The sequence below is a fragment of the Pelodiscus sinensis genome, chromosome 17 (assembly GCF_049634645.1).
Source record: "Pelodiscus sinensis isolate JC-2024 chromosome 17, ASM4963464v1, whole genome shotgun sequence".
Taxonomy (NCBI): domain Eukaryota; kingdom Metazoa; phylum Chordata; order Testudines; family Trionychidae; genus Pelodiscus; species Pelodiscus sinensis.
Genome location: NC_134727.1, coordinates 29,082,726 through 29,109,020, shown reverse-complemented (window position 1 = coordinate 29,109,020; position 26,295 = coordinate 29,082,726). Strand labels below are relative to the sequence as shown.

Genomic DNA, 26,295 nt, shown 5'->3' with positions numbered 1-26,295 from the left:
AGAGAGCAGCCACCAGCCAGGCACCCTCCTCATCGGAGCGGTGCAAATTCGCCAACCCTGCTTCCAAAGCAGCCCTCGGCGGATGAGTCAACCCCCTGACGGTGCAGGCGGCTCGGAGAGACTCCCACACCCAGAGCCCCGGGAACCCTCAGCGCTCCTGTGCAGATTCCAAATAAGGAGGCTTCCCACTTCACGCCCCCCCCCCCCCCGCTCCCCGCACAGGCGGCAGGGCCATGTGCTCTGGCTGCCAGGGGCAGAGGCTGTTACCCGGCAAAGGGTTAATCGCCAGGCGCTACCGGGAGGAACGTGTTTTCCCCAGGGCCCGAGGCAGGGAGCCCCGCACGCGGGTCTCGGCGGCGCTCGCGGCTCACTCCCCACTCTCGACTCTGTGGCACCCTGGGACTCTAGTGACGTCAGAAGGAGCCGGGAAACCCTAAAGCCCCAGGGCAGGGAGCTCACAGCTCGGTGCTGAGCCCTGGCACGGGGGCGCGCCTCCCCGCGCCACCAGCTCTCCTCGGGAGCGGCTCCCTTTCGGCGCTGGCCCCTGGCACCGGAGCGCGCCGGCTCTGCGCTGCGACCCTGGGCAGGAGAGCGAGGGAGACCGAAGCCAGACCTGCAGCCCCTTTCAGACTCTCCCCCCGGGCGCCCGGCCTCGGAGCGCACCGCTGGCTAGCTGCACCCCGCGGCCTCGGAGCGCACCGCTGGCTAGCTGCACCCCGCGGCCTCGGAGCGCACCGCTGGCTAGCTGCACCCCGCGGCCTCGGAGCGCAGAGTTGCGGCTCCATGGAACAGAGCGCGCTGAGCTGACGCTACTCCGGAGCAGAAGCGAAGAGAAGCGCAGCCCAGGATCCCCTCCCGAGCCGAGCCGGGCCCTTGCCCTTCTCCCTGGGATTGTATCGGAGGACTGAGGAGCTGCCCCCTCCCTGCCAGCCGCGTCGCCCAGGAGCAGCTCACAGGTAAGTGCCCCTCTTCCTTCCCTCCCCCGCGGAAGTTTGCAGGTGGCGAAGCGCAACCAGCTGGGGCCAGGGCGCTGGGACCCCAGAGCCTTCTGCGTTGCAGGCCTGGAGACGCCTAGCTCCCGGTCCCCCTAACTCCCAGGCCCCATTCCCTGCGTTCACTCTAGGGGCGCTTGCCAGAAAGAGGCGCTCCTGCCCTCCACACTCTCCCCTGGGGTGCGTGGGTACCTGTCCCGTTTCCGGACAGCTTTTAGCGGAGCCGAAGTAGCCAGGGATGGATGGGAGGGGACGGGATTCCCTCGTCGGCGCGTCACCTCATCCTGGGGCAAGTGCTCCCCAAACAGCCCTTCCACAAGGGTGCGTAACTTGGCCACATTTGGGTCTGACCGGCCCCGAAACAGCCGGGAGCCGAGAGAATGGCGGAGGAAGCCAATTCCAGCTGCAGTGCTTCCCCAAGCAAACTCGCCCCTTTCCCGCTGGTCCCCTGGCTGCTGGCCTTCGCCTTGAAGTTGCAGTCCTTGACATCTTTATCCCTTGTATAAATTCTTCGGGGGCGCTGCACTTCGTCAAAACTGACAAATGCGTTAGAAAATATAATTCCAAGGGGGTTACCTCATTTTACATACTGGAAGATTTAAGCACAACCGGTTTTCCGCGGAGGGTGTTCCTTGTGTGTCCAGGGCTGTACAGTATCAAGGCTGGCGAAGAGAAACTCATCGATAAACGTGACAAGGAACAAATTTTAACATCGCTAATAAATGTTATACTTTTATGGAATGGGCTCGGGAGCTTTGTTTTTTACGGGCTGCAGCTACTTGTTCTTGAGTATTAAAATAAAAATATAACCCGGCGAGGCAGCGCTATTGCGGTTAACTTCTTACAGCTTCCAGGAGTATAATAATATTTCACAGGTGTAAAAAGTTCATGTGACAATCATTTATGACCCTAACAAGTTGGTTTTAACAGTGTAATTTTAAGCGGTAAGAATTTATCGTAGTAAAGGTTAGAAAATAGGAATTTTGGAAATGCTTTATTTAAATTCTCCTTACGCAGAGATGCAAAGGCGCTTTGGCTTTCTACTAATATCTGAAAAGCATGTCCAAATAATGCAAATCTGTAACAGGTGACATTGATTAGCGTTATGCATGGAAAGAAATAAGTTTGTGCAATGTTCATTTTCATTTGTAGGGAAATAATATTTTAGATCCCTCCTCGTTCTGTTCCGATCTCATTTTAAGAATAGGCACCGTCTCCGTCAGTAATAAAGAGAGCATGAGTTTATCCGAAAACTCCTGACACGTTAAAAAATAACTGTAACTAAAACAGTGGTAAGCAGGAATGATGCAAAAAAATCTCATACCTGTATCGTTAACTCAGCTTTTCTGTATTTTAACTTGGCTAAATTATACTATTGTTTTCTACAGAATGATGAATTTAGGAAGATTTTCTAAATCTTAATTTAAAAAAGCCTACGATATTATTGTCTTCTTCCTGAATATTTCCAACAACACGAGCATATTTAAATGATTAATACAAATTTAATATAAAAATAGAACCTAATTAGCTATCTTTTGGAACATCAACTGTCTCACTAAGCTATTTTACGCTTATTTTTACAAAATAAATCATATTTGTACTAACCAAACAAGTTTAAATGGTCACCTGATAGCTCACTTCTACCTACTAATTTTACATTTGACTTCAATACCGTTAAAAGTGCAGTTTACTTCTGTAGTTTTTTTAACCGAACAAACACAAATAGCAATTCATTAAGAGTTTCTTATTAGCTTGAAATACCTGTCAGAGTCCCTCTGAAAATCCCGCCAGGCTGTTCAAGCAATGGCAACATCCAGTGTGAAACGTTATTGTTTTTAGTCAAAATGTGCCTTAGCAACAGCATGTTTTGTGGTTAAACAAAAAAGTTAGGAATTATCTGGCGAAACCCACAGACTTTCGTTTACCGTTTATTTTATTGTCCACACAGATTTTATTATGGAATTGAGTCTTTCCAAGAATATACCTTCCTATGTGGATTTAGGTAAGACACTAGAGACATGGAATATGGATTAAAAGTTTTGTTATTTTCTTTCTTGGTGATAAATATCGGATCTGTGCTACTTTTAAGTAACAAACGAGAAAAGAACACCCTCTAGTGCAATCTGCAAAAACAAGCATAATTATTTAGCTGGCCAGCCTCCTAAACCTGCTAATAGAAACTAATTCGTTTTGTTTGCTCTGAACTTTTACATCTAACCCGATTAATACAGCTTTCTTGAAGGTAGTATTTTCCTATCTCTTGCCAAGTTGTTAGTTTTTAAGATATAGTTGTTCTTACAATAAAAGTGGAAGGAAAGTGTCAAGTTCTTATCTTTGAGAGTTCTCTATTGTGTTTGTTCTTTGCTTAGTATCTAAAGGAAAATTACACAAACGAGGCAGCGAAAAGTGTAAAATAAATCCCAGTGGACTAAATTCTGCTGTCGGTGTAAATGTGAAGTCATTGCAAAGACTTCAGTGAGGTAAATCCAGATTTACACCGCGGTAAAAGAGAGCAAAACTGAACACTTTGTTCCTTGGTTTCTAAACTTAAATTCAACTTTTATTTTGTTTTTCGGAAGGTTTCAGTTTGCTTGTTTGTGTTTAAGAATCCACACAGAGGCTAATGGTCTCTCTGAATCTGTATTTTAAAACAGGAAATATCATGGCTCTCCAGAATTTCAGTGTTGTTCTGAGAACGTTAAAGAGCACAGTGCATTAGAAGAATATTTCAACCTTTCAGGAAATGTTCTGTTTAAAGGAAATGTGTTTCCCCCATCAAAACACAGCCAGCAATTAAAAGGCTGCTCGAATGAAACAAGGTGGGGGGAAAAATAAAAGGAAACAGAATATCGAGTGCTTCCAATTACAGGCTCTTTTCTGCTCAAACTACAGGTTTTAGTTCCTTAAAAACTAAAAAAAAGTTCCTAACCAACGATAGACACTTGGTCCTTGGGCCTTTGATTATACTGGATCAGAGGCATCTTTTAAAGTCCACACAAAGACACGCATTTTAGTTGTAATGATGCACTGAGAAACATGAGCAGGCTGGCTAACAAATTCCTGTATCCCTTCCTCATTTAATTAATCAGAAAAGCATTTTCATTCTCTGAGGAGAGAAGGCCAAGAAGCTGTATTATATTTTCCCACCCAAAAATTACTTCTAAATTAGACATTTATACCTGTCAATTGTAGCTCCCCCCAGGTCAGACTGGGAACTGTTTGTGTTAAATACAAGGCTGAGGTGAGGCCCTACAAATAGCAAATCAGGATTTTCTTAATGCACAATGCAAGTCTGTGGGCTGCAGGGGTCTTGACAGACACATAAAGGTTCTAGTTCCTCATTCTGGTTTGAGTTTGAGATTAAGCACAGTCTCAGATGGACTGGAGGTACTTTGGTGAGACAGTTGTCGTGGCACACAACCAGATGCTTTTTGGGGGAGCGGGAGAAAGGAGAATCCCTGTCTTTCCAACTGTAGTGATAGGAAAAACACTTTTCCAGGCAGCAAGTTGCTGTGTTTCAAAAAAGCCTGGGGGTATCGTTTGTACCAGCAGAAAAATTAAGTCATCATCATTTAATCCCACTTTTTTTGTAAACTCTCTCAAGGTGAAATTCAGTGCGCGGCTTTACTATAAAAGTCACATCAATCTGTTCAGACAGTATATATTCAGAATTCTGCATTCACAAGGCAATCTCTATACCTTTTCCTATTACAGTCCTGCATATATGTATATGTGACATGGATGAAAGTGATACGGGGTCTGTTTACCATGGCTGCATGTGCCTAACCTTTTTAATATTGGGAGGGACTGTTTAGTACAAGTGCAGAGAGAAGGTAGGTGGTCCCCGCGCATTTATTTAACTAAACTGGGTTTTCTAGTTTGAACTTATCCACTTGTGAGGCTTAGAGCTGGAATGTCACTTGAATAAATAGATTGCCCGGAGGCAGTTCTACAGACAAAACTCTGAGCAAATTCCATTTTTCCCACATGGGTTTTAATTGGGAAAAAATGGGCTAATGCCAGAACCCAACAGTGGGACAAATTCACTGAAGCCAGGGAAGAATCTGGGGTCGTCTCATTTAAACAACTAAAATTATGGGTCTCAGAGCGGGAGCCGTGTCTGTGTCTGTGAAAACAAAGAGGAGTCTCGTGGCATCCTAAGGACTAACAGATTGATTTGGGAATAAACTTTCGTGGGTCAAAACCACCAATGGGTTTTACCCACAAAAGCTGATGCCCAAATAAGGTGCACGGGACTTCTGGGGGTTGGTTTTCAAAATTATTAATAATAATAATTTATTATTATTATTATAGTTTGGATAGGTAACAGGATGCTTTCAGCTGATGGAAGGGCCTCAACAGACAAACCGATCGGAACGCTCAGGGCACAAGGCAAATGCTGAGGGTTTCACTCCCTCCCCTTTGCCCCAGGTAGATGTAGGGCGCATCCCTTCTGCCTAGGAAACTGGGAAGCGTGTGGTGCCGAATGGTTCTCAGACAGGGCAGCATTAGGACCGCCTTGCTGCAGGGAGAGGATGGGCCATAGGGCTGCTTATAGGGCTGCTTACGTTTCGCTCGTCCCAAGGGGAAAGTTCTTCCCTTATTGCACAGAGGGGACATGTGGCTGGAGCCCGCGTAATTTTCCACCATCCTCCCCTGCGCCATTGAACGGGCGTTTTCTGCCTCCCTGCCCTCCGGATCCCCCCAACCCGCCTCCCACTTGCTGCAGGCGCCCGCTGGTCCGCCCCCTCCCAGCCTTCTAAGATGGGCGGCTGGTAACTGGTCAGAAAGCACCATTCGCGCCTTCAAGCCAGGCCCAGGCCTGCTGCCTGGGAAGGAAAATGACCAGGGTAATTAGTTGTTTATATAGGAGCTGCTCCCGCCTGCAAACGCGGAGAGAGGGCTGCGGCCCTGGCCGGGACTTCACCGCCAACCGGCCCTCCTCTTTGCTGGGCCTGCGGGGCACTCAGTCAGCTCCCGGCGCTGGCACGAACCCGGGGGCGCAGCCTCGCCCCGGCGCTGCGGCCAGGCGCGTTCACTCGGGTTTGGTTCCCCAGCGGCTCGGGAGCTGTTTTATTGTCTCGTGTAAAAAATAAAATGCTCTATAAACCCGGCGGGCAGCTCCCGGCCCCGCACCGGGCCCCTCTGCCGCTCGCCTCCCCAGCCCGCCAGCTCCTCCAGAGCCCCGGCTGCAGGTGCAAAAGACATTAATTAGCTGCGGGGGCGAGGGGCATCCCTGGCATCCCTCTGGCCTTCATGGACTAGCGATGGCCGCTGAGAGCGGGCGCGGGGAGACAGCCAGCCCTGGTGGGTTTGCAGCTGTGGGGCTCGGATCTAAGAGACTGGCTCAGGGGAGAGGAGCCGCGGCGGGATTTCAGCGAGCCTGGACACCGAGGACAATCGGGCTCGCAAAAACTTGACGCTTCGCCTCCCTCGTGTGGGTCTGTGGGTGTGGGTTTGTGCACGTGTGTCCCGGGACTTTGGTTTGGTCTGGATGTCAGTGTTGTTGCCCGGCTATAAGTGTGTGCTTTGGGGAGAGGGGAGGTTGTGTGCGGTGTCTGGTGTGTGTATGCGTGTGTGTGTTCTGCGTTTGTTTTGTGTTGAGCGTATGTACCATCGCGGGTTATGACTGGCGTGTGTCTGCATCACACTCCTAAGTGCGTTTGGTTGAGATGACGTGCCTGCCGGATTTTGGTTTTCTGCGTGCGCGTTTCACATTTACCTGCGCGCAAAAAAAACCCTACGCGCACAAACACAAAATATGTACACGCAGACCAACGCACCCCGTACCCTGAGCATAGGTGCACCTCTGTGGAGCGGATTTATGTTCGTGCGTATGCGCTTTGCTTGTGTGTGTGTGACTTGTGCTTAAAAAGAGTCAGAAAGCTGTGGAAATCACGCAGGGTAGCAAGATACAGCAGGGAAGATAAATACCAAGCAAACGCGGGAGTCCAAAATGAAAGAGGGAACTTTTCAGAGATTCGAAGGATTTGTGTTTGTATAGAACGCTAAAACATTATTCAACAAACTCGCACCCTGAAGTTGTAGCAATAGGGGACTAGAGTTAGCTGATACAATCGCCTTCCTCCTCATTTAGGAGCCAAACCAATATTTTTCGGCCCTTGGGATGGGAAAAAAATGGGGTTTAAAACACAGATTCTCTGGCGCTTTTCGGTGGCTTAGCTTGTTTTTTAAACCTGTTGAATTTTGTTCTGAGGAGTTTTAAGCTGCATCCTTGAGGGAGTATCTTGCCATCAGTTTTAACTCTCCCCTCCCCATTGAACTCAATGTCCTGCGATAGCCTATTGGTGACACATCAGCTAGAACTGCACTCGGGAGGAATGGCCAGGCCTTTGGCTTTGTTGTCTGGGAAGGTAAATGGAGGAAACCCTTCCCTGTAACAAAAAGTTTTATTGTCCTCTGATAAAGCAGTTACACATTTCGCTTGGAAATGGAAAGCTTTTTTGTTAGGTTAGCTTGACACAAGGAGTCCGAGCCAAGCGGGCTGGGGCCTGTTGATTGCACCTCTTATTTTGTGATAAGGATCAAAAGCGCTTTCTCCCTCCTTATTTATTTTATGGACCAGACTCTGCTGTCTGGACTGAACTCCCCGACAAATCCGTGGGGAGTTCTGGCTGGAAAAGAACTGGCAGCGGAAGCTTCCTATTGTTTATCTGTTCACCCTCAAATCACTAGCAGCATCTCTCTAGACAAAAGAAACCCCATAGACCAAATCCTTCCCAGGTTCACTCCCGTCCAAATGACACCAGCAGGGGTTCAGGAGGAGTCTACTGAACTCTCACTCCTGCCTCTGCAGAGCTGGTCTTTGGAGAGGCCTGTGATTTTTGTGACCCCTTCCCTCATTTTTCGTTTACTTTTAATTATGTATTGGACCCTAGGAAGAGCTCGGTGTAAGCTCCAAAGCTTCTCTCTCACACCAACAGAAATAACCAGTCACATATATTGTTGTCTTTGGAATATCCTGGGACACTTACAATGACAGAAGCACGGCACACGTAGATGGTATGGCAATGGTATTTTCCCCGTGAATGTGGGGAATGCTGGGTTGTTGGGTTTTTTGGAAACAGGTCTTAATTTATAGACAAATTCAGTCTATCCAATGCTAATAAATCTGAAGAGGAAAAGCTGACTAAAATGCATTTTTCTGCCAGATATGCTGTCTGGGTGTGGGTGGGTGGGAATGTGTGATCCCCGGTGTTGGAGTCCTTTCTCCGCAAGAAGCCCCTTCGAGTCAATAGGAGTTTTGTCTGAACAAGGCCCGCAGCAGAAAGCCACTGGCTGCTCCTTAGAACCTTAGCAAATATTTGGACAATTTGGGAATTGCTCGAGAACAACCCGTTGTTCTGAAAACACTTTTTACACTTTTTCACTTTCGATTTCCTCTCTTTCTTGATGACATACTTGAGTTTAAAATGGCCAGCACAGATTGGTGTATAAAAGCCAATCCTCTTAAAAAGGGGACAATAGAAAGTTTTCTAAGGGCTCTGTTCCCTGCAAAACTCCAAACGAGCGGTTTTATTTTTAACGCTTTCAAAGCCCTGTCGGGTGGCGTTTGTTTATTTTTAAATGCCACATTCCGGCCAGCGAGGCAGATTTTTGTTGATCCCTGACAGAGTCTGCCCCGGAACCGGTGGTGTGTTTGTTGAGTCAAAAGTCTGACACAGCCGGCAATGCAAAATACAGACTAATAGATCCGGACCCGACCCGCAAGCTTACTACGGTTGATGCCGGAGATAAAGGGATCTAGGAGTGGGGGAAACTTGTGTGTCTGGAAATGCACCTCCCATGTGAGCATTTCTCCCTGTCTCTGGTTATGTCACGAGCCGAATCGAATTCTTCCCCGCTGACTGTAAGGGAGGAAAGAGCGCGACTTATTCTACGGGATCTGATCCGACGTTCCCTGAGGCCAACGGAAAGATTCCCATGACTTTGGATCAGGCTCTTACACGACGGGGCCCGATTCTGGGGTTCTTCCTTAGGCTTGGCTATTTTCCCCCCTTCTCTTTCCCCCACTTCCCCCCCCCCCCCCAAGTCATGACTACAGACTAAAGCCACCTGGCCTCACTTTCCTCTCTCACCCACAGTCTCTCGCTCCTGTCCTGCTCAGCCAGTTCTCTCCCCACCCCAAATCCAGCATCCCCCTGCCCTGGACTTTCTTTTCTTCCTCCATCCAGCTTCCTAACATCCCTTCTCCTCTTCCAGCAGAGTGGGGAAATACCCTTTGGGGGCGCCCCTTGCTCCCTAAGCTCTTTTGCTAACTATTTAGAGCCTGCAGCTTTTTACAAATACCCTCCACTCAGCCCTTTTAAAAGTAAAGCTGCCACCGGCCAAGCCCCGCCATTGGGTGGGCTGGGAGAGCTCACCGGTAAACGCGAGTGTGACGTCACTTGCGAGCCGCGGGTGACGTCACACCTAGCGATTGCTTTCCTTCCCCGTCTCCTCTGTATGTCAGAGACTGAGGTGCTGGAACCAGGGGTGCTATAGCACCCCCTAGCTTGGTTTCCATGATTTCCAGGTTTTTAAATCGTGGCTTGAGAAAGCCCTGGCTGGGATGATTTAGCTGTGGTTGGTTTTCCTGAGTCTCTTCCCGCCCTCGGATTCTGTGATTCTATACAGTTTGGTTCAACAGCTCTGAGTACCCGCACTATACAAATTGTTCCAGCCCCCCCCCCCCCCCCACATTCAGGTGGGGAGAGCGCAACATGAGTTTATAGTGAGGAGTCCTGTGGCACCTTATAGCCTAACAGATCTATTGGAGCATAAGCTTTCGTGGGCAAAGACCCACCTTGTGAGATGCATGTCGGATTCAGATGTGCAGATTCAGGCTAACACAGCTACCCCTTTGACACATGAGTTTTGTCCCGCCCGGGAGGGGGGGCAGACATGTACCTCCTGTCCATAGGGCGCAGCGTGGGAAGACCTACTTTAGCAGTCCTATGCAACAAGCACTGTCTAGCTGAATGCAGTGACGTCTTTGGCAAAAACATTGGTGGCTGTATTCACGGATGTAGGGAGGAGAAATTGAAGCAACATCATTTAAAAATGGCCACGGATTGGTAAATCTATTGCCCTGTCCACCCCCCAAAAAAACAAGTCCCTCCTCTCCCTACACTCCTTAATCTCCTCCTTCCAATGACAGTGGCACTGGGATTCGGAGGCTGCCTTTATAACATTAAAAACTCAGGGGGTGAGTGTTACCAGGGTGACATAATGGCAGCCTGCTGAAACCAGCGCGTTTTGCACTTTGCGGCTGGGAAAGGCTAACCAGGCTTCAGTTGTTTTGTTGCTTGGTTTGGAAAATCTCGCCAAGCCACACGCGGGGAGTATCAGCTGCGAAACGATCTGCTGAGCGAATCAGTTAAAGCCATGGCATCCCTGAAATGGAAGAGGACATGTAGCTTTTGACAGCTATAATGGAAGGGAAAGGGAACTCTGGCACCGTATCTTCTGTGCATGGAAACTATGACATGCGGGCATGGATCAGTTTTATAGGCGCCAGCATTAAAACTGGAGACAATCGCCGATTTGTGCCACTTGTGCTGTATTGTATAGATTCTTGGTACAGGCGATTTTTATGCCAGTCTTTTGGAGGCACCTATAATATTTAATTTAGATTTTCCACACCCGTGAAATCGCAGGTAAAGGTGGTTAAAGCGGCGAGATACAAACTAGGCATGTGGGGGACTGCAAAATAAATAGATACTCTAAAATAGATCGTATAAAACTATAGCTCTATCAGTTCAGAGCAGGACTTTACGGCACAGTCTCATGGTGGCTTAAAGTTTGCATCGTTTTGCTTTATCCCAAGTTAACTGTATCATTTTGCATTCAAATACTAAAGGGATTATTTACCCAATAGACTGGATCTGGGAAGGATATGCCCGCAAATACAACCAGGAGTCCTATGGCACCTTACAGACTAACATATTTATTTGGGCATCAGCTTTCCTGGGAAAAGACTTACTTCGTCAGATGCATGCCCAAATAAATATGTTAGTGCCAGAGAACTCCTCGTTGTTTTTGCGGATGCAGATTAACACGGCTCCCCCTCAGAGACTCACAAATGTACACGTATAGATCAGCGGAATCTATATCCCTGTAACAGGTCTTTTGTATCAATGATGAATAGACGATTTGTAAACCAAGAGACCTGCCCATTAATAGAGCAATAAACTGCTTACAGATCAAGAGATTTCCCCATTAGTGGGCAATGTATAAATCAATAGATCAGCGCCTTAAGGGATCGATAAGCCATTGTTAAGTCAGGTCATTAATAGGCCGTTTATAAACCAATCAATGGGATCACGTGCGGCTCAGGTTTGTCAGACGTCCCGCCCTTACAGAGGGTTATCCTACAGGATCCCGAACGCCAGCCACCCGCTCCATATGCCCGGCCAGATGTTTCAGGGCGGACCGAGGAGAGGACTGCAGGCCACCTCTCGTTTCCGTTCCGGAGTTAAGGACCATTCGAAAAGCGCCCGGGGCGGCCTGCCCCTCCCTCCCCCGTATTGGCCTTGGCCTCCCGATGCAAATCAACTCTGGGAGACTCCAAGCGGGCAAACCCCGGGGGAAAGGGCACCTGTGAAGAACAGAGGGAAAGCCCCTCCAGTCGGCTGCACCAGTCTGTGCCTTGGGCTCTGTTCGGTTTCTCCTTCCGGACCGGGCCGCTATAAACCATACAGCCCGCTCTAACCACCCTGGGAACCCGAAGGGCTCCGACCTGAACTAGCCACAAAAAAAAAGGACCAAAGGCGTGACCGAGAGCTGCTTGAAACGAATTCAGACACTCCCATGGACTCAGTGCAAAGACTCCAGTATATCAGGAATACACGCCGTTTTGTGCCCTGGCTGAGCACGCAGCCTGGCAATTTCACCCTTTAGCTTGAGACAACGAGATCGTCCTCGCTTTATTTTCCATTTGCCCCCAACGTATCAGCATCCGTGAGATCGAGGCTATAATGAAAATAACGTCCATCCACGGGTAAAGAGCATGTGTCCTATGAGGGCGGATCTGTGCTTTGGACTAGAGAAGGAAAGTTTGGGAAAGTTTTGACTCTAAAACGCACGACGTTTTAAAACTCAGAATGTATTTAAAAAGCCCTGCAAGACGGGCATGTAAACACACACACACACACACACACACACACACACACACACACACACACCACACACACACACCTCTCAAAAAACAAAGAAACCAATCAAAAAAGCCTCCAATTTTACACCGCTCTAAGCACCACGTTAAAAGGGTCTGTTTCTATCAACACTGTTCTCCACATTTGGAGCATTTCCCGTGTAGTTTCGCATCCCTACAGGTTGGGGAGGACACAAAACACTTCTGTTTCAAAGCGTCCGGAGACCTTGCGTTCAGGGTTTGCTCTTTTTCCAAACCTGTTTTTGGCCTCACAGCAAGAAAACTATAAAGGAATTTTTTAAAACCCTCCAAATTTTAAATGTCTGAGCTAGAGAGAAATATCAATCATTAACTCCCATTTCTATTATTCTTTCCAGAAGGACTGCGTTCATTTTAAATCAGGGAGAGGTGAAAATCAGAGGTTCTGATTAAATACCAGATGTCCTTATAAACATAGGCATTTTTAAACCGTGCCCCGCTTAAATAACCTAAAAATTAAGCCCTGCCTGAACATAATTCTGAAATGTATTTTAATTCAAGCTTGACAGACGCTGGCATGACACCAGTTTGAGAGCTTTGTGGGTACAGATAGAATTCAGAATCCAGTCCAGAGAAGTTGCCCACTATCACTGTCGAGTTATCTATCTGTTGGTGCTTAACTGTAAAAACAGCCCCTGAGGATCAAAACTGCTGCTAGAGAAGTTTTGCCTGTTAAGCGTTTGGGGGTATTCCCCATTCAGTTCCCTTTTTTGAATGTTGGATATTTCCTCGCCAGGTCTCCCTTGGGCCCGAGTGCCTTCTCCTCCAAATCTCTGCTGTCATTTCTTTTAAAAGAAATACAACTGAACGAGCACCGAGCCCAAAATAAATCACGGCGGGGAAAAAAAGCTAAAGAAAGGGAACATGTTTTCATCCACTTTCCAAGGAGCACTTCAAAAGTTCCTTTCCACATCTTTACTTGATTTGGGACCAAATTTGAGTGTCACCATGGATCAGTGAAACTGAGCAGAGAAGATAAAGAGGAGAGGGTCATTTTTCTAGAGCAAAGAAAGGCCTCTGTGACCTGCTCTCCTTCCCTAGTCAATATCCCGCTTCCATGAGTTTACTTTTTGAAGTCGCCTCCCTACCTGCCTGCCAGTGACTCAGGGGCTGGCAAAGCAGGAGTCCTGGAAGGTGGAGGTCTGCCACCTCGCAGCCAAAACCTCTCCCCTGCCTACTCCTGCGCGTTTCCAGGCGTCTCGAGCAGTTGTACAGATAGTCGAGTCCAGCGAAGTGAGATATAAAAGGAAACGTGAGCATGGCCTTTGGCATTAGTTTGATGCAATCTGAAAAATACCGGAGGGGCCAGGATGTTCCGCAGGGCAGACACGTCAGCCCACGTGTGGCCTACCGCTAGCAGACCGGGTCACTGAGCCGATAAACAGGTGCGGGTCTAGAGATTGGGCCTCATCCTGCATTCCGGGCACACTCCCTTTAAATACACGTGGGGTTAAGAGAGCAGTAATGCAGGATCGGGCCCAGCCAGACAGTGCCACGAGTTTCTCTTGTGCTTTGGAGGGAGCACGAAGTGGAGTGCTGGGGTATTTTTCACGATTCCCCTCCACGTCACCCCAAGTCAACACAGGTTTTTCCTGGCGTCTGAAATCACCATTGGCATTTTTGACACTTGGCTGCAAATCACAGCCCAAAGCTTCCAGACTGGGGAGTGGTCTGCGGGAGCAAAGTGATGTAAAACAATGGCAGTATAAAGGAACCACAAATACTCCAAATTCAAATGTTTGGGCTACAGAGAGAGAGAGAGAGATACAAACAGACAGACAGAGAAAATATCAATCATTAACTCCTATTTCCATTATTTTTTCCAGGACTGTGTTCAGTTTAAATCAGGGAGAGGTACAGATCAGAGGGTCTGATTAAAGACAAGATGCTCTTATAATAAACATAGGCAATGGGCCTGCTGCGAATTAGACTATAGAAATACTTTGTCACTAGGATAGGCAACTCCATACCATACCCAACACATTTCACAGGGACGCTAAAGAGCTGTTGGAGATTTTACACTTCAAAAAAGTTCCCCTGACATTGATATTTTTTATCAAAGGGTTCTTCTTCAAAAAAGAAACAAAACCCGAATTTGTCCGAGGCTTGTCCCCAGGTGAATCACCTACCCTGGGAGCTGTCAGGTGAAGCCAGTGCCTAATAATACCAAAAATAATTCACTCGGGGATGATCTGGGCTCCAGCAGGAGGCTAGTGTAGAAGTGGCAGCCACCCCCGCAGAGGTGACCTTGGGAGGTATTAGGAAGAGAACATTCATTGCCCTATTAAACACACCACAACAGGCAGCGAGGACAAGTCCAAAGCGGCCTTGCCCTTAAGTGTGGCTGGAACTTTCAAAACTGACATTGACCCTTGCTGCAGCCGATCCTTTTCTTCTTGCTTGTTGCCTCCCTCCTTTTTCTCCTGGTCTCCAAGCCTGAAATCCACCTCTAGAACAACCAGCCACTTTCCATGGGTCACAGAGAGTTCACTGCCAAAGAAAACTATTTGTTATTCATAAAGTGCTGAAAGATTGGGGGGTGGGAATCAGTCTTGGATCCAGGGAGGATTGTGCTGCAGTCCTTACTCTGGCAAAACTCCCATGGATCCCCAGTCTGTAGACTTTGAAGAGGGGCGGCCCTGCGAACAGAAAGTGTTTTCCAAGACTGCCTTATACTTCTCCGCCTTGCAGAAAAGTTTGTCCAAAAATAAAAAAAAAAGATTAAATGCTCTCTCCAAAGGAGGAAGAGATGAGTGTGGACTTTATGAAGTTGGAGGAGTTGTTATAGCCACATGAAGGGGTTGTAAAGACGCTGTAATAAGAGGGTTTTCCAGAAAAGTCAAAGAGGCCATTCGCTGCAACAGGAGGCAACGGTCTATGTATTAGATTGTCGTCAGTGAGCGATCAAACCACAGCGAATCCACGCTTCGTTCACTGCAAATAAAACCTTCGGTGGGAAAGTAGTTTAGAGCTGTGCCTGCAAACTTAGTTTGCCATCGGTAGGCGAGGGATTTAAACTCTCCCTCCAGATGCAGGCTCACCCATTGAGCATAGGGTAGGCAGTTGTTCCCCATGTAAGAAACAGCAGTAAAAGGAGAGATTTCAAGGCGCCTGGTGTGTGCCAACCCAGAGAGAGCAGGGTCGTTTTACTAAGATTTGGGTGAGGTGAGTGGAAGGGCGATTGGATTGTTTACTAGATCTGTAAACAACTAATTATTTAGTCACTAAAGTGACACCACACCCTGCCAGCAGCAGCGCCAGAGAACCTGAGACAGACTGTGTCCAGAGTTTTAATGGGTGATAGGCTCATACGAGCCCACGCTATAAACCCAAAAGCAAAGGGAATTGCTTCATATTTGCAGCGTCTCCTCTCCCCTCCCCTCCCTCACACACTCGCTCCACTGGTCCGTTCACAGCATCTTGGGCCTTCGCCAGCTTCGACCTAGAGAGCCCCAAGTCCAGTCGTGTCAATCAGTGGAGAAATTGTCCCTTCATTATTTCCACTCAGAAGCGCGCAGGAAAGGCCAGCGACAAAATCTACCAGCGCTCCTCCCTCCCCCCATCACGTTTATCTGCCGTTCCCCGGCTCCGCAGCTTAATGAACCCAAATCAAGGCAACCTCGCTCGATCCATTGGCAGACCCTTGTGAGAACACAGGGCGCGTCGCGCAGGGCAAGGAAGCGACCTTGCCAAGTTTCACTTTTCTGACCAATAATGACAGCCCTCGGAAATACACGCCGACTCCGACTGCCCCTGAACCGAGCCTCGGAATCGTCCCCAATAAAATTGCTTGCCCGCATGTTTAAAGGTCTAGTATCGCAGCCCAATGGGGAAGCACGTTTATTTCTCCCCATGCAGGAGCAAATTTAAAAGCGCACAGCGGGTGTCTCCCGGCAGGAATAAGCTTCCCGGTGCAAAACACAAGTCTGGCCCTCCTCTGCTCTGGGTGGAAACTAGCCGCCCGGATCCGCTTTCCGAGAGACTGGACAGATTTCCAGCAGCCTCTGAAATAGGCTTTTAAACATTTGGGGCTTAACAGATCGCGTGGAGAGCGGGTACTGCGCGGAATAAACCTCTGGGTTCGGGAAAGTTTGGGGTGGGAAGGGGGCCGCTGATTGGTTTAGGGCTTGCCGCGGTCAGAGCCAGCGTTGGGACAAAAAGACGTTTCTTCCTGCAGCAAGAAGAGCAGAGAAGCCAGAATCCAGCTGGCGGGGGGAAGGGGGGGTAGATGGACCCCGAAGGAGAGAGCCGAGGCTTTGCGAAACTCGCGGCTAGTATTCCAAGGAACCCGCGAGGCAGCGCACATATATGGGGAGTTGGCGGGCAGTTCTTGCCGCTAGATTAGGCTGGGTGAGCGCTAGATGGAGTGATCTATTAGCGAGACGGGGAGGTTTTAACCTTAAGGGGGAGGAGCCCCGTTTCACTACACTACAGGCATTTGTTCTGGGGCAGGTCGCTCGCATCTCTTTAGCTTTAAACGATCCAACGCGCAACCCGCATTTTTCTAGCAGGGATCTTTACCACTTCCGTGCGGACTCGGTTGCACCCGGGCGACTATCACAGCGCAAAGACGAACCAACTTCTAGGCATCGCTCCTCGGATCTCTTCTGCGGGCTCTCTTGAAAATAGGGGAAGAGTAAAGCCATTCATAAATAGGGCTCAGAGGATTTGCATGCCTATATATTTATATATACTGTGGAATAAGCACCTGCATAAACCCAAACCAACTCAGCCTCCTGGCCATGGATTCCTTTAAAGGTGGAATGAATTTGGAAAGACTGCCAGAGAGCTTAAGACCCCAGCCTTCCCACGACATGGCTTCCAGCTTCCATTTGCAAAGATCTTCTGAATCCAGAGACCCGATTGAGAATTCAGCCAGTGAATCGTCAGATACAGAAGTCCCAGGTAAAACCTTTACACTTCCTCTTTTTCGCTCTCTTTCCTTTCTTTCCCTTCCTATGAATGCCCATTGCCCACGACTCTCCTGCCAAGAGAGATTGAAATGCCAGGTGGTGTGGGGGGCAGGGAGATAATCAGTAGAATTAATTAGAGTCAACCCGGGAAAGTGGATGGGAGGGTTAGCAGAAACGGAACCGACCCTCCCCCATACCTCTCTGCTCTGACAGTCTAGGGAAGGGAAGAATATTGCTACCAGCTTTAAGCCTAGCAGCAGCTTTTTAATGGATATTAATTTGCTTTTTAATGGATGGGGGGGGGGTTTCCACGGAGCGTGCGGTTTTGCAGAATGTTTCTGAAATAATGTCAGCTCTGCCGGGGTTTATTTTCCAGCTCTGGTGTAAAAGGATCTCTCCGGCCAAGGAAGGGGGGTAGACTGCAAAACATTAAGAGGGGGAATGGAGCGAGTTCCTTCAAGTTAGCAGGCTGTTCAGATTTATATTACACGGGCTACGCGTTACAAAGTCTAATTTTTAATTTTATGTATACACGGGGAATACACTCTCACTTTTTACAAGATCGGAGTTGGAGCTACACAGGAGTCGTTCGGTCTCCGCTTTTTCATCCGCCTGTTGAACATGTGCAATTATTGCGGGGAAAGCTGTGATTTCCTAGTTGGTATTTAATTAAAACAGGAGCCGTTTCTCTAAGATGACAAGAAACATCATGTCAAGGAAGCAAAAAGCCCTGGAAAATATGGACTACGGAAAACCGAGCGTGGTTCCTTCTTCAAAATTTCCCTGCACAGAGGGGTAGCTTTAAAAATGATTATTATTTTTCAATTTAAATAGGCCGTACTCTTTGCAAGTTGTTTGCCTGCAACTAAAACAAACCCGAAAGATGCACATGATAGAAAACGCGTTTGTTTCTGCCTCCAAATACGATTTGAAAACAAGGCTTTGAGTGTAAACTGGAGAGCAAGGGGTGTTTAGAATTGTGAGGGCCCTTTGAAATACTGTAGGGAGATAATCGCTCTGTTTTGCTGTATCCCTACAATCTGATCCATCGATTCTAAGGAGACTAAATACCAGGGTCCATTGAGTTAAAAAAAAACCAAATACCTTTCACTGTTTAATGGAAAATCATGCTAATGCGAATTTAGGCTAATGTGGGTTATGATTTGAAATGGTATCAAAGGCTTATTCCCAGACAGCATTTTTCATGAAAACGTGGCTGGAATAAATCAAATGCAAAGATTGCAATCATTGTGGTAGACGGTCTCTTTGACGGCAACAATTTTTCTTACTTGTTTTCTCTCTTGTCTGCATCAGAAGCAGCCCCCGAGCACCGAGGGCTGAAAAAAAAACCCCTGTCCGCCAGAAAGATTTGTGTGTTCAAAAAATGGAATCGTTTTCACATGCAGCCTTTATACAGTTAGGTCATGTAGCCTCGGTTGGCAAACACACACATTCACACTCGCGGCGAGTTTGGGGGGACACAAGTAGCTGCCAAGGTAGAGAGGAAGGGAAAAGGATATTTAAATGGGGTATCTGTTCGCGGCCTTGTTTGCTCTGCAAACCACTTACTGGAAATAGTGCCCATCCGGATTGCAATAAAGCCCCTTTACCTCTTCTCGGTTTCCATTTAATTGCTTGAGCTCCCACATTTTTACTCCCAAGAGTTCCCAGGGAAACCCAGGAGTCTTTTAAAGTATGAGGAATCAAGTATTTTGCAAGGATTTTTATTCATTTTAAAATATTACTATTAATCAGGCTCTGAAAGGAAGTCTGCGTTTCAATGCGCTAGAATCAGCTTTACATTCCCCCCAGCTTTGTGATGTACACCACTGCAGATCAGTCCCATTATTTTGCTACCCGTCCTCTGTGAAATCCTCTCAGACATTCACCAAATCAAATCGAACTCATGTATATGAACGCAAAGGGACGGGTTTGCATATGCAGCACGTGCGTATGTTTATTTCTATATGATTTTGATTTAAGTATGTGTAATATATTATTACACGTATATATTAGTGTGACTTAGTACACACTATTGCGTATATGTTACAATAAATACACCAAAAACCAGAGACAGAGAGAAACAACGTATGTGTGGCATATTTACACCCAGCTGTTTAAAGTTTTGTGTTGCTCTTGAGAAAAGAATAAATAAAAAATAATACAATACATGTATGTATATACGTCTACAAAAATATTTTATAGATATATACAGGGAAAGCTTGTATCGCTGTACATTAATAAATTGTTAGTATAATCCCTGGTATTAGTTCAAATAATGTATCGAATTTCTCATTCCATTTGTGCAAATCCAACAATATATTCAAATATATAAAAAGACCAGCGTTTCCCCCCTTGATTTTGGGAATATTTTCTGTTTTCCCCTAGTTGTATCAACCAATTGTTTTGAATTCCTTCCCCAAATTTAGATGAACAGAATTGACTGAACTCCCCCCGCTTCTTACCTTTTGTTTGATTTTTGGATAAAGCTTTTCAGGGGCTCATTCTTTTCTTAAATAAACTCTATTATCCCCGAGAGGGTCGCTTTTCAATTAATTCATGTTTTATTTTACACTCCTGAGGTTTTCTAAGATTAATACGGTGGGGAAATGACCATACACAGCCGCAATATACTGGAGAAGAAGGTTTCTCTGCAGATAGAGAGAGAGAAATCACAGAGAGGGAAAAGATTTGTAAATAGATTTGTTTCCTTCTTTGTTTTGTTCTATTTGATTCCATCTAAAAGCCGAGCCTGTGTAAATTGCAGAGTCCTCTGGATAAAAGAGCAGGCCTAGGAGAGAGGAATATCGAACACTCTATTGTTGGCTGGAAATTACATTTCAGGGGAAACTTTTTTTTTTCCTACTCCGGGGTTCAAGAAACTAATCCCGCGGGGCTGGTTTACACACGCTGGGCCTGTGGTCGGAAACAGGCGCTCTAGCCTCGCACGATAGAGGCACATACAAGAGATTTGTAAAAGGGGGTTCTGTTTCGTCCGCTCGCCAAATGGCTGGGGGGGAGGAGATCTAAGGGCCAGGCGGCCAGCTCCGCGTGTCTCACTGCTCGGGTCTCGGTGCCTGGTTGGTTTTTTTCGCAGAAAAAGAGCGGAGCGGCGAGCAAAAGAGCGAGGATGGGAACGCGGACGATCCGGCGAAGAAGAAGAAACAGCGGCGGCAAAGGACTCACTTCACCAGCCAGCAGCTGCAGGAGCTGGAGGCCACTTTCCAGAGGAACCGCTACCCGGACATGAGCATGAGAGAGGAGATCGCTGTGTGGACCAACCTCACCGAGCCCAGAGTCAGGGTAAGGCCAGGCCAGGGGGGGCTCAGCCGTGCTAGCAGCAATTCATTTCTCCTGGCAATCAGCTTGGTCCTTGTAGGGCCCGGGCGCTGGGACTCCCAGCCAGCAGCGGCTTCGGCCCGCGGTCTTTTCTACAATCGAAAAACTTTTTTTTTTTTTAGTAGGTTGCCTCTCAAGAGAAAATACAAACGTGTATAGATGACCAGGCGCCTGGGAGTGGGGAAATTAAAGGGAAGGACAAATTGGTTGAACAGCTGTTCCATTTGTCTTTTAAAACCGACTGCAGCATAATATTTGAGAGGTGTGGGGGGCGATCGGATGGCCTGTGATTCTGTCACCCTTTCAGTCCTGGGATTCTGTGACAACACGTGTCCCGTCAATTCCATCTTCCTGGCCAGCACTTACCCAGGATGTACAGTGCTCCTTAGATAATACCCGGGCATAAGTGTAAGATTGAAATCTATGGCATAACTATGGGGCATACACAATAAATAGAGAATCCCTACTACGGTAACTCCCGCGCCTGCATTTCGCTTCCTCGCTTTTCATCGGAGCTGGATCCCGGAGGATGGGAGAGAAGGAAATACCTTGCGGAGATGACCTGATGTCTCTCAGGCAGTAACTCGAAAGCAAAGCCACGCCAGGCAGGCTGGAGTTGTCAGAAGCTCAGGCAACTTGCCATCTCTTGTAAGCCCTGTCCCAAAGTTTCCCTCTTGCCCCTCATTCTAAAGAGCCGAGATCTCAGGAGAGCAGAGGGAAATCAGAAGCAACAGCTGGGCACAGAAGAGCTGCCTCTAAAGCCCAGCTGGGAAAATAAGGCAGGCACAGACAGCTAGACAGAGGCAGGGGGAAGGAAATAGAAGGTGAAGGATGCGCCCAGGAATCAAGAGTTAAATGCAGGCAGCTCTTTCTATGTAACTGCCTAGGGAGGGAGTTTGAGGAGCCCCAAGTAAGTTTTTTTTAAATCAACCCCGATTTAAGATTTACATAGTGTAAACACCACACAATAGCCAGAGAGAAGGCTCCGGAAAAACCCGTTTTTAAATCGCCCCTGTGGCTGGTAGCGGGCAGCCACAAGAGAGATCTTGCTGGATGTACTGTTCCCTCCTGGATTCATTAAAGACAGTCCTGGAACCCTGAACAGGGAAGATATTTGCAGTTCTCTTCACCTGTCTGGGAGAGTGAGGACAACGACATCCTCCCAGGGAGCTTTGCAAGGGGTCGGTGTTTTTATTGTAATGTGAGTAATCCATGGTTAGAAATATGGAGATTCGCTGCAGAGGCCAAGGGATTTCCATTCCCCTTCGCGAATAAGAAACTCCCGTGTCCCAGGTACAGGTTTACCTGGGGGTGTTCCAGTCCCGCGGAGTCTCACCAGGCCTTACTTAGACTGAGTTTTCGGAGGGTAGGTTCCATTAAAACGGAGGATCAGACCTGCATAGAATCACAGGCAAGTTTCCACTCTCCTAGACAGTGAAGTGCCAGCGGATAAAGTCTGTGTAGTAAGATGTGATTTAAATATGACAGCGCGAGGGAAAAGCGGCGGAAAAGAAGCTGCTTTGCACCACGGAAGCAGATGTCTCTGTATAATGTAGGAAATCTCTGTACTGAGAAGTGACAATTGTCTATAATTCTGGAGTGGTTAATGGCCCTCTGCGGTGCACTGTACACACAACAAGCACACCCTGCCGGGTGTATCTATAGCAAATGTTCCTCTACACAATTAAACTTCTATGATGAGGCAGATAAGCTATTTGTACTAGTCAACTGTACGAACTGCCAATAGACAAACGAAAGGACAAGGGTCTGGGTAGATTAGACTCCAAAGTCAACAACCAGTATAGACACACGTACTCGGGGCACGGAGCTGTCGGAAGCTCTATAAGGATCTAGCCAACACCGCCGCAGAATATCGAGTTAGGTCATTTATTGGTTATTTTTCGTATATTCGATTGTTATAATAAAATGTCAAATCAAAACGGCTCGTACCGGCATTCGGATTTGATTGAGTCTGATGGTGGATTGGTTCTGGGTGGCTTTGTGTATCGCTCCTTTTAGTTGGGGGTATTTTCCCTCCCACCTCCAATTTGTTTTTCATCCCGGGTGGGGGATGTTTCCCTGGTTTGTTTCCAGAATGGTTTTGCTGATCCCAACGCCGCGTGTGTGTCTCTGCTGTGTGTTGTGTCTACAAAGTCCCTCGCCGATTCCAAATCCGCAGCGGGGAAGAAAAAACCCTACAATGATAGGCATACAAAACCCTGCACCTTGGAAAGTCCTTAAAGGCTGTCTGGATTTTCCAGCGCTGAAATACCCTTCCAGGCCCCTACCAGGATCGGGCCCCAATTCGTAGGTCAGAAAGAAAGTTAGTAAGGAAGCAAGCCCAAGGGACGGATTTTGAACGTCGTTACAAAGCAAATATTAAGTTTGGGACGGGAGGGATTAAACCGTTCTCTGGATCACCAGCGCTGCCAATAATAAATAAGCGGAGAAAATGGAGGTAGATTTGATTAAATTCACTTCAGTCCTGTCCCTCAGAGCCTAGTGACTGTCTAGAGGAGTAACCGACTAACCGAGCAAATTAGACGATCTTTGATTACCTCTTACAGCTTGTCCTGGCTACATACTTGCTGTATTTGAAATCGTTGTATTGGTAGCAGTTTTCTTCATTAAAAAAAACTATAGGGTCAGGGCTAAAATGTGCGTTTATGTTGCTGGAATATTTCAGGAAGCAAATCAAATTAATATGAGTTGCCATTAACTGGATCTTTCTCCCCTCCGGACCGCAATGGCTCGGTTTGATGTTCTGAGATTGCAGTTTTGCAAAACCGACTTTAATTTGCCGGGAGGGCCTTCCTTTAAAATGTCTAGAAGCCATAATTAAAACATTACCCCTCATTTTCAGGAAATTCCTGTCTGGAAGCACCTTCCGAGGAGTGAATTACAGGGTTTGAACATTCTGACGTTCGCTTCCTCTTCATATTTTTACGGCATTTTTTTTTCGCATCGACCCCGCGATCTTTCCCCCCCCCCCCCGAAATGCCCATCCTTGTCGCTGTTTAAACATCCAGCCCTGCCATTCAAAAGCCGGGAGACCAGGCGGAAAGAGCAGAACCTCGGAGTCGCGCAGTTTAGAGGGGATTTAAATCCGCGGGTGGAGAGCAGTAGGAATTTCATGGCAGTGCTCAAGACAGCTCTCGGCCATCCTTTTGCATGGGCTGCAGTGGGGAATGGCTTCTGATGGGCCAAGGGAAAAACGTAAGAGGCTTTAACGGGACAAAGCCACGTTGACCAAAGCCAGGGGGCAGATAGGAGAGGAGAATCCACAGGCGGGTGTCACCAGCCAGGCAGGAAGAGAATTTTTTTCTCCCCAGCTTGGCCAGCCCAATCCGCACGCCTCCCCTTCCGGCTTTTCCTGCTTTGGGGAAAAAGCTTTGGGTGCCAGGGATCTCCCGCACCGCCCTAGAGCCAAACTGTTTCAGCATCAGAGCCCGACTCCGGGCTGTACAGTCTCATTAGATAGAAAGGCCCCGGCTGCGCCAGCCAACAGGAGATGCTTTTTTTTTTAACCCTACCCACACTAATCCAATCCCCGCTTTACGAGCTGTAACAGAGGCCTTTTATTGTCCGGCTTCAGCACTCGGAAACGCAGCCGAGCCGGGGCTGGCCTGCCCTAATCAGCGCCGGGCCTGGGCGAGGCGCTGCGGCAGGGCCAATTAATGCGCTCTGCCAACAAGCGCAGGGGGAAATTAAAAGCAGAGAGCGGCGCGCTGCGCGCAGCCAGAGCATCGGCGGGAGGCTGGGACTCAGCCGGGCCAGGCCAGCCAGGGAACACGTGGGATTTCGGGGAGAGGAGCGCAGGGCTGGTGGCACCCGCCGGAGCTACGCGCTGCTCCTGCGCGCCCGCGCAGAACCAGGACCTGCACACTTTGGGCTTTTCCTCTGCAGACCCTCCCTGGGCTGGGCGCCTTCCCCTCCCCCTTCCCGGGCAGCAGCCTGGTGCTTACCCTGCGCTCTGCCTTCCCTCCCCAGGTGTGGTTCAAAAACCGCAGGGCCAAGTGGAGGAAGCGGGAGCGCAACCAGCAGATGGACCTGTGCAAGAACGGCTACGTGCCCCAGTTCAGCGGCCTCATGCAGCCCTACGACGAGATGTACGCGGGCTACCCCTACAACAACTGGGCCACCAAGAGCCTGGCCCCGGCGCCGCTCTCCACCAAAAGCTTCACCTTCTTCAACTCCATGAGCCCCCTGTCCTCGCAGTCCATGTTCTCCGCCCCCAGCACCATTTCCTCCATGAGCATGCCCTCCACCATGGGCCACTCCGCCGTGCCCGGCATGCCCAACGCCAACCTCAACAACATCAGCGGCTCCTCGCTCAACTCCGCCATGTCCTCCCCCGCCTGTCCCTACGGCCCGCCCGCCTCGCCCTACAGCGTGTACAGGGACACTTGCAACTCCAGCTTGGCCAGCCTCAGACTGAAATCCAAGCAGCACTCCAGTTTCGGCTACAGCAGTTTGCAGAGCCCGGGCTCCAGTCTAAACGCCTGTCAGTACAACAGCTGACGGACTCGCCCGGGCTCCAGCCGGGAGGGAGGCTTTGCAAAAACCCAAACCAAAAAAACCACGGACCAGAAAAGCTGTTGCAGGAGACGCCAAAATCGAATCCACGGATGAGTTGCAATTTTCCTCTGGATGATGCGGGTTGTATGTGTTTACTTGAACTTGCACAGGAGTTTCTAAAGCGTCCACTTTATAGAGCATAAGAGTGGAAAGGGGGGAAAGGGGTGTATGATATGGGACGGTGGAGTGGTGGTGGTAGTAAAGGCTGCAGACTGGGCTGCCCAGTTTGCGGTAGGGGAAGAGGTTTGGATAATGTTTACCACTGACAAAAAAAAAGTATCACGTGCAGAGTGGATTCTGCGGGAATATGGTTAAAATAGTAGGTATGAAACTATTAAAAAAAAACTTACAGACAAGGGTCAACCACTTAACGAAGGTTCTATTTATATCTGCCGTTACATTGTGCCAGATCGTTGAATAAAATGGTTTTCAAATGCATGATTCTTGATGTTGTCTTTAGTTGGAAGCTATGATCCAGTCATTCCTAGCAGGAAGCTACCAGTTCCTACCTCTCTAGCCTTTCCAAAAGGACTGCAGTATCTGAGAAGAGCCCCACAATATATCACGCCACCAATGCTAACCTGGCCAGCGTTTTCTCCACCCAAAATCTTATCCTGATAATGAAATTATCAGTCATCTTTATTTAAAATGTGTTTTTCTTTTTAAAACATTTCTAGAGAGTCTAGAAGAAAAAAAGTCAGAAAACGGACTGTCATTAAGTGAACCCAGATACTGCAAGAAACAGCGAGTCTTGAAATAATGAAACGTTGCTTAGCAATTTTGAAAAGTTCCTTATTTTTCTAGAAGGGAAGGAAAAACAAGGAACCAAAAATAATCTTAAGGTGTTATGATGTAAATGTAGATGCTTGTTGGCAAAAAATGGACGATAAAATATGATCTTTTAAATATTAATACGCATACAAAACGCATATGAAGTTTAATTGCAGGCATATTTGTTGCTTATTTTTGTCGATACTTATTACCTGTAGATGACAAAGAAACATAATATAAAATGCACAAGGTATTCCTTTTCCCAGTGTATTTCACACCTGTGGTAAACGTTACGCTGGATGTTTCAATAATGCTGTTGTGGATAAGGATGCAGTATCTATTGTTTTATAAGTTATGTTTTGTGATTTTTTTCCAAAATTAAAAGCATGGGAATAAAAACAAACTCTAGCAATGCTTTTAATCTTTTCTGCCTATATTTATGATATATCTCAACATATAATAAAAAAAAGTTTTATTCGAAATTCAACATCCAACATTACCATTTCGA

At 47.7% G+C, this 26,295-nt stretch overlaps 1 protein-coding gene across 4 annotated transcripts; it reads left to right on the top strand.

The window, feature by feature from the left end:
• Positions 1-238: 238 nt before the first annotated feature.
• PITX1 (paired like homeodomain 1) lies at positions 239-26,295 on the top strand. Of its 4 annotated transcripts, XM_006116041.4 has the most exons (5): positions 808-956; positions 2,941-2,994; positions 16,945-17,091; positions 20,197-20,402; positions 24,429-26,295. In XM_006116041.4, exons 2-5 carry the CDS (start codon positions 2,949-2,951, stop codon positions 24,957-24,959), a joined length of 930 nt encoding a protein of 309 aa, XP_006116103.1. In that variant the 5' UTR covers positions 808-956; positions 2,941-2,948; the 3' UTR covers positions 24,960-26,295. The 4 variants fall into 4 exon arrangements, with proteins under 4 accessions (XP_006116102.1, XP_006116103.1, XP_075756527.1 ...); XM_006116040.4 differs by lacking the exon at positions 2,941-2,994 and having other exon boundaries at positions 239-956; positions 24,429-26,293; XM_075900412.1 differs by lacking the exons at positions 808-956; positions 2,941-2,994 and adding an exon at positions 15,993-16,241 and having other exon boundaries at positions 24,429-26,294.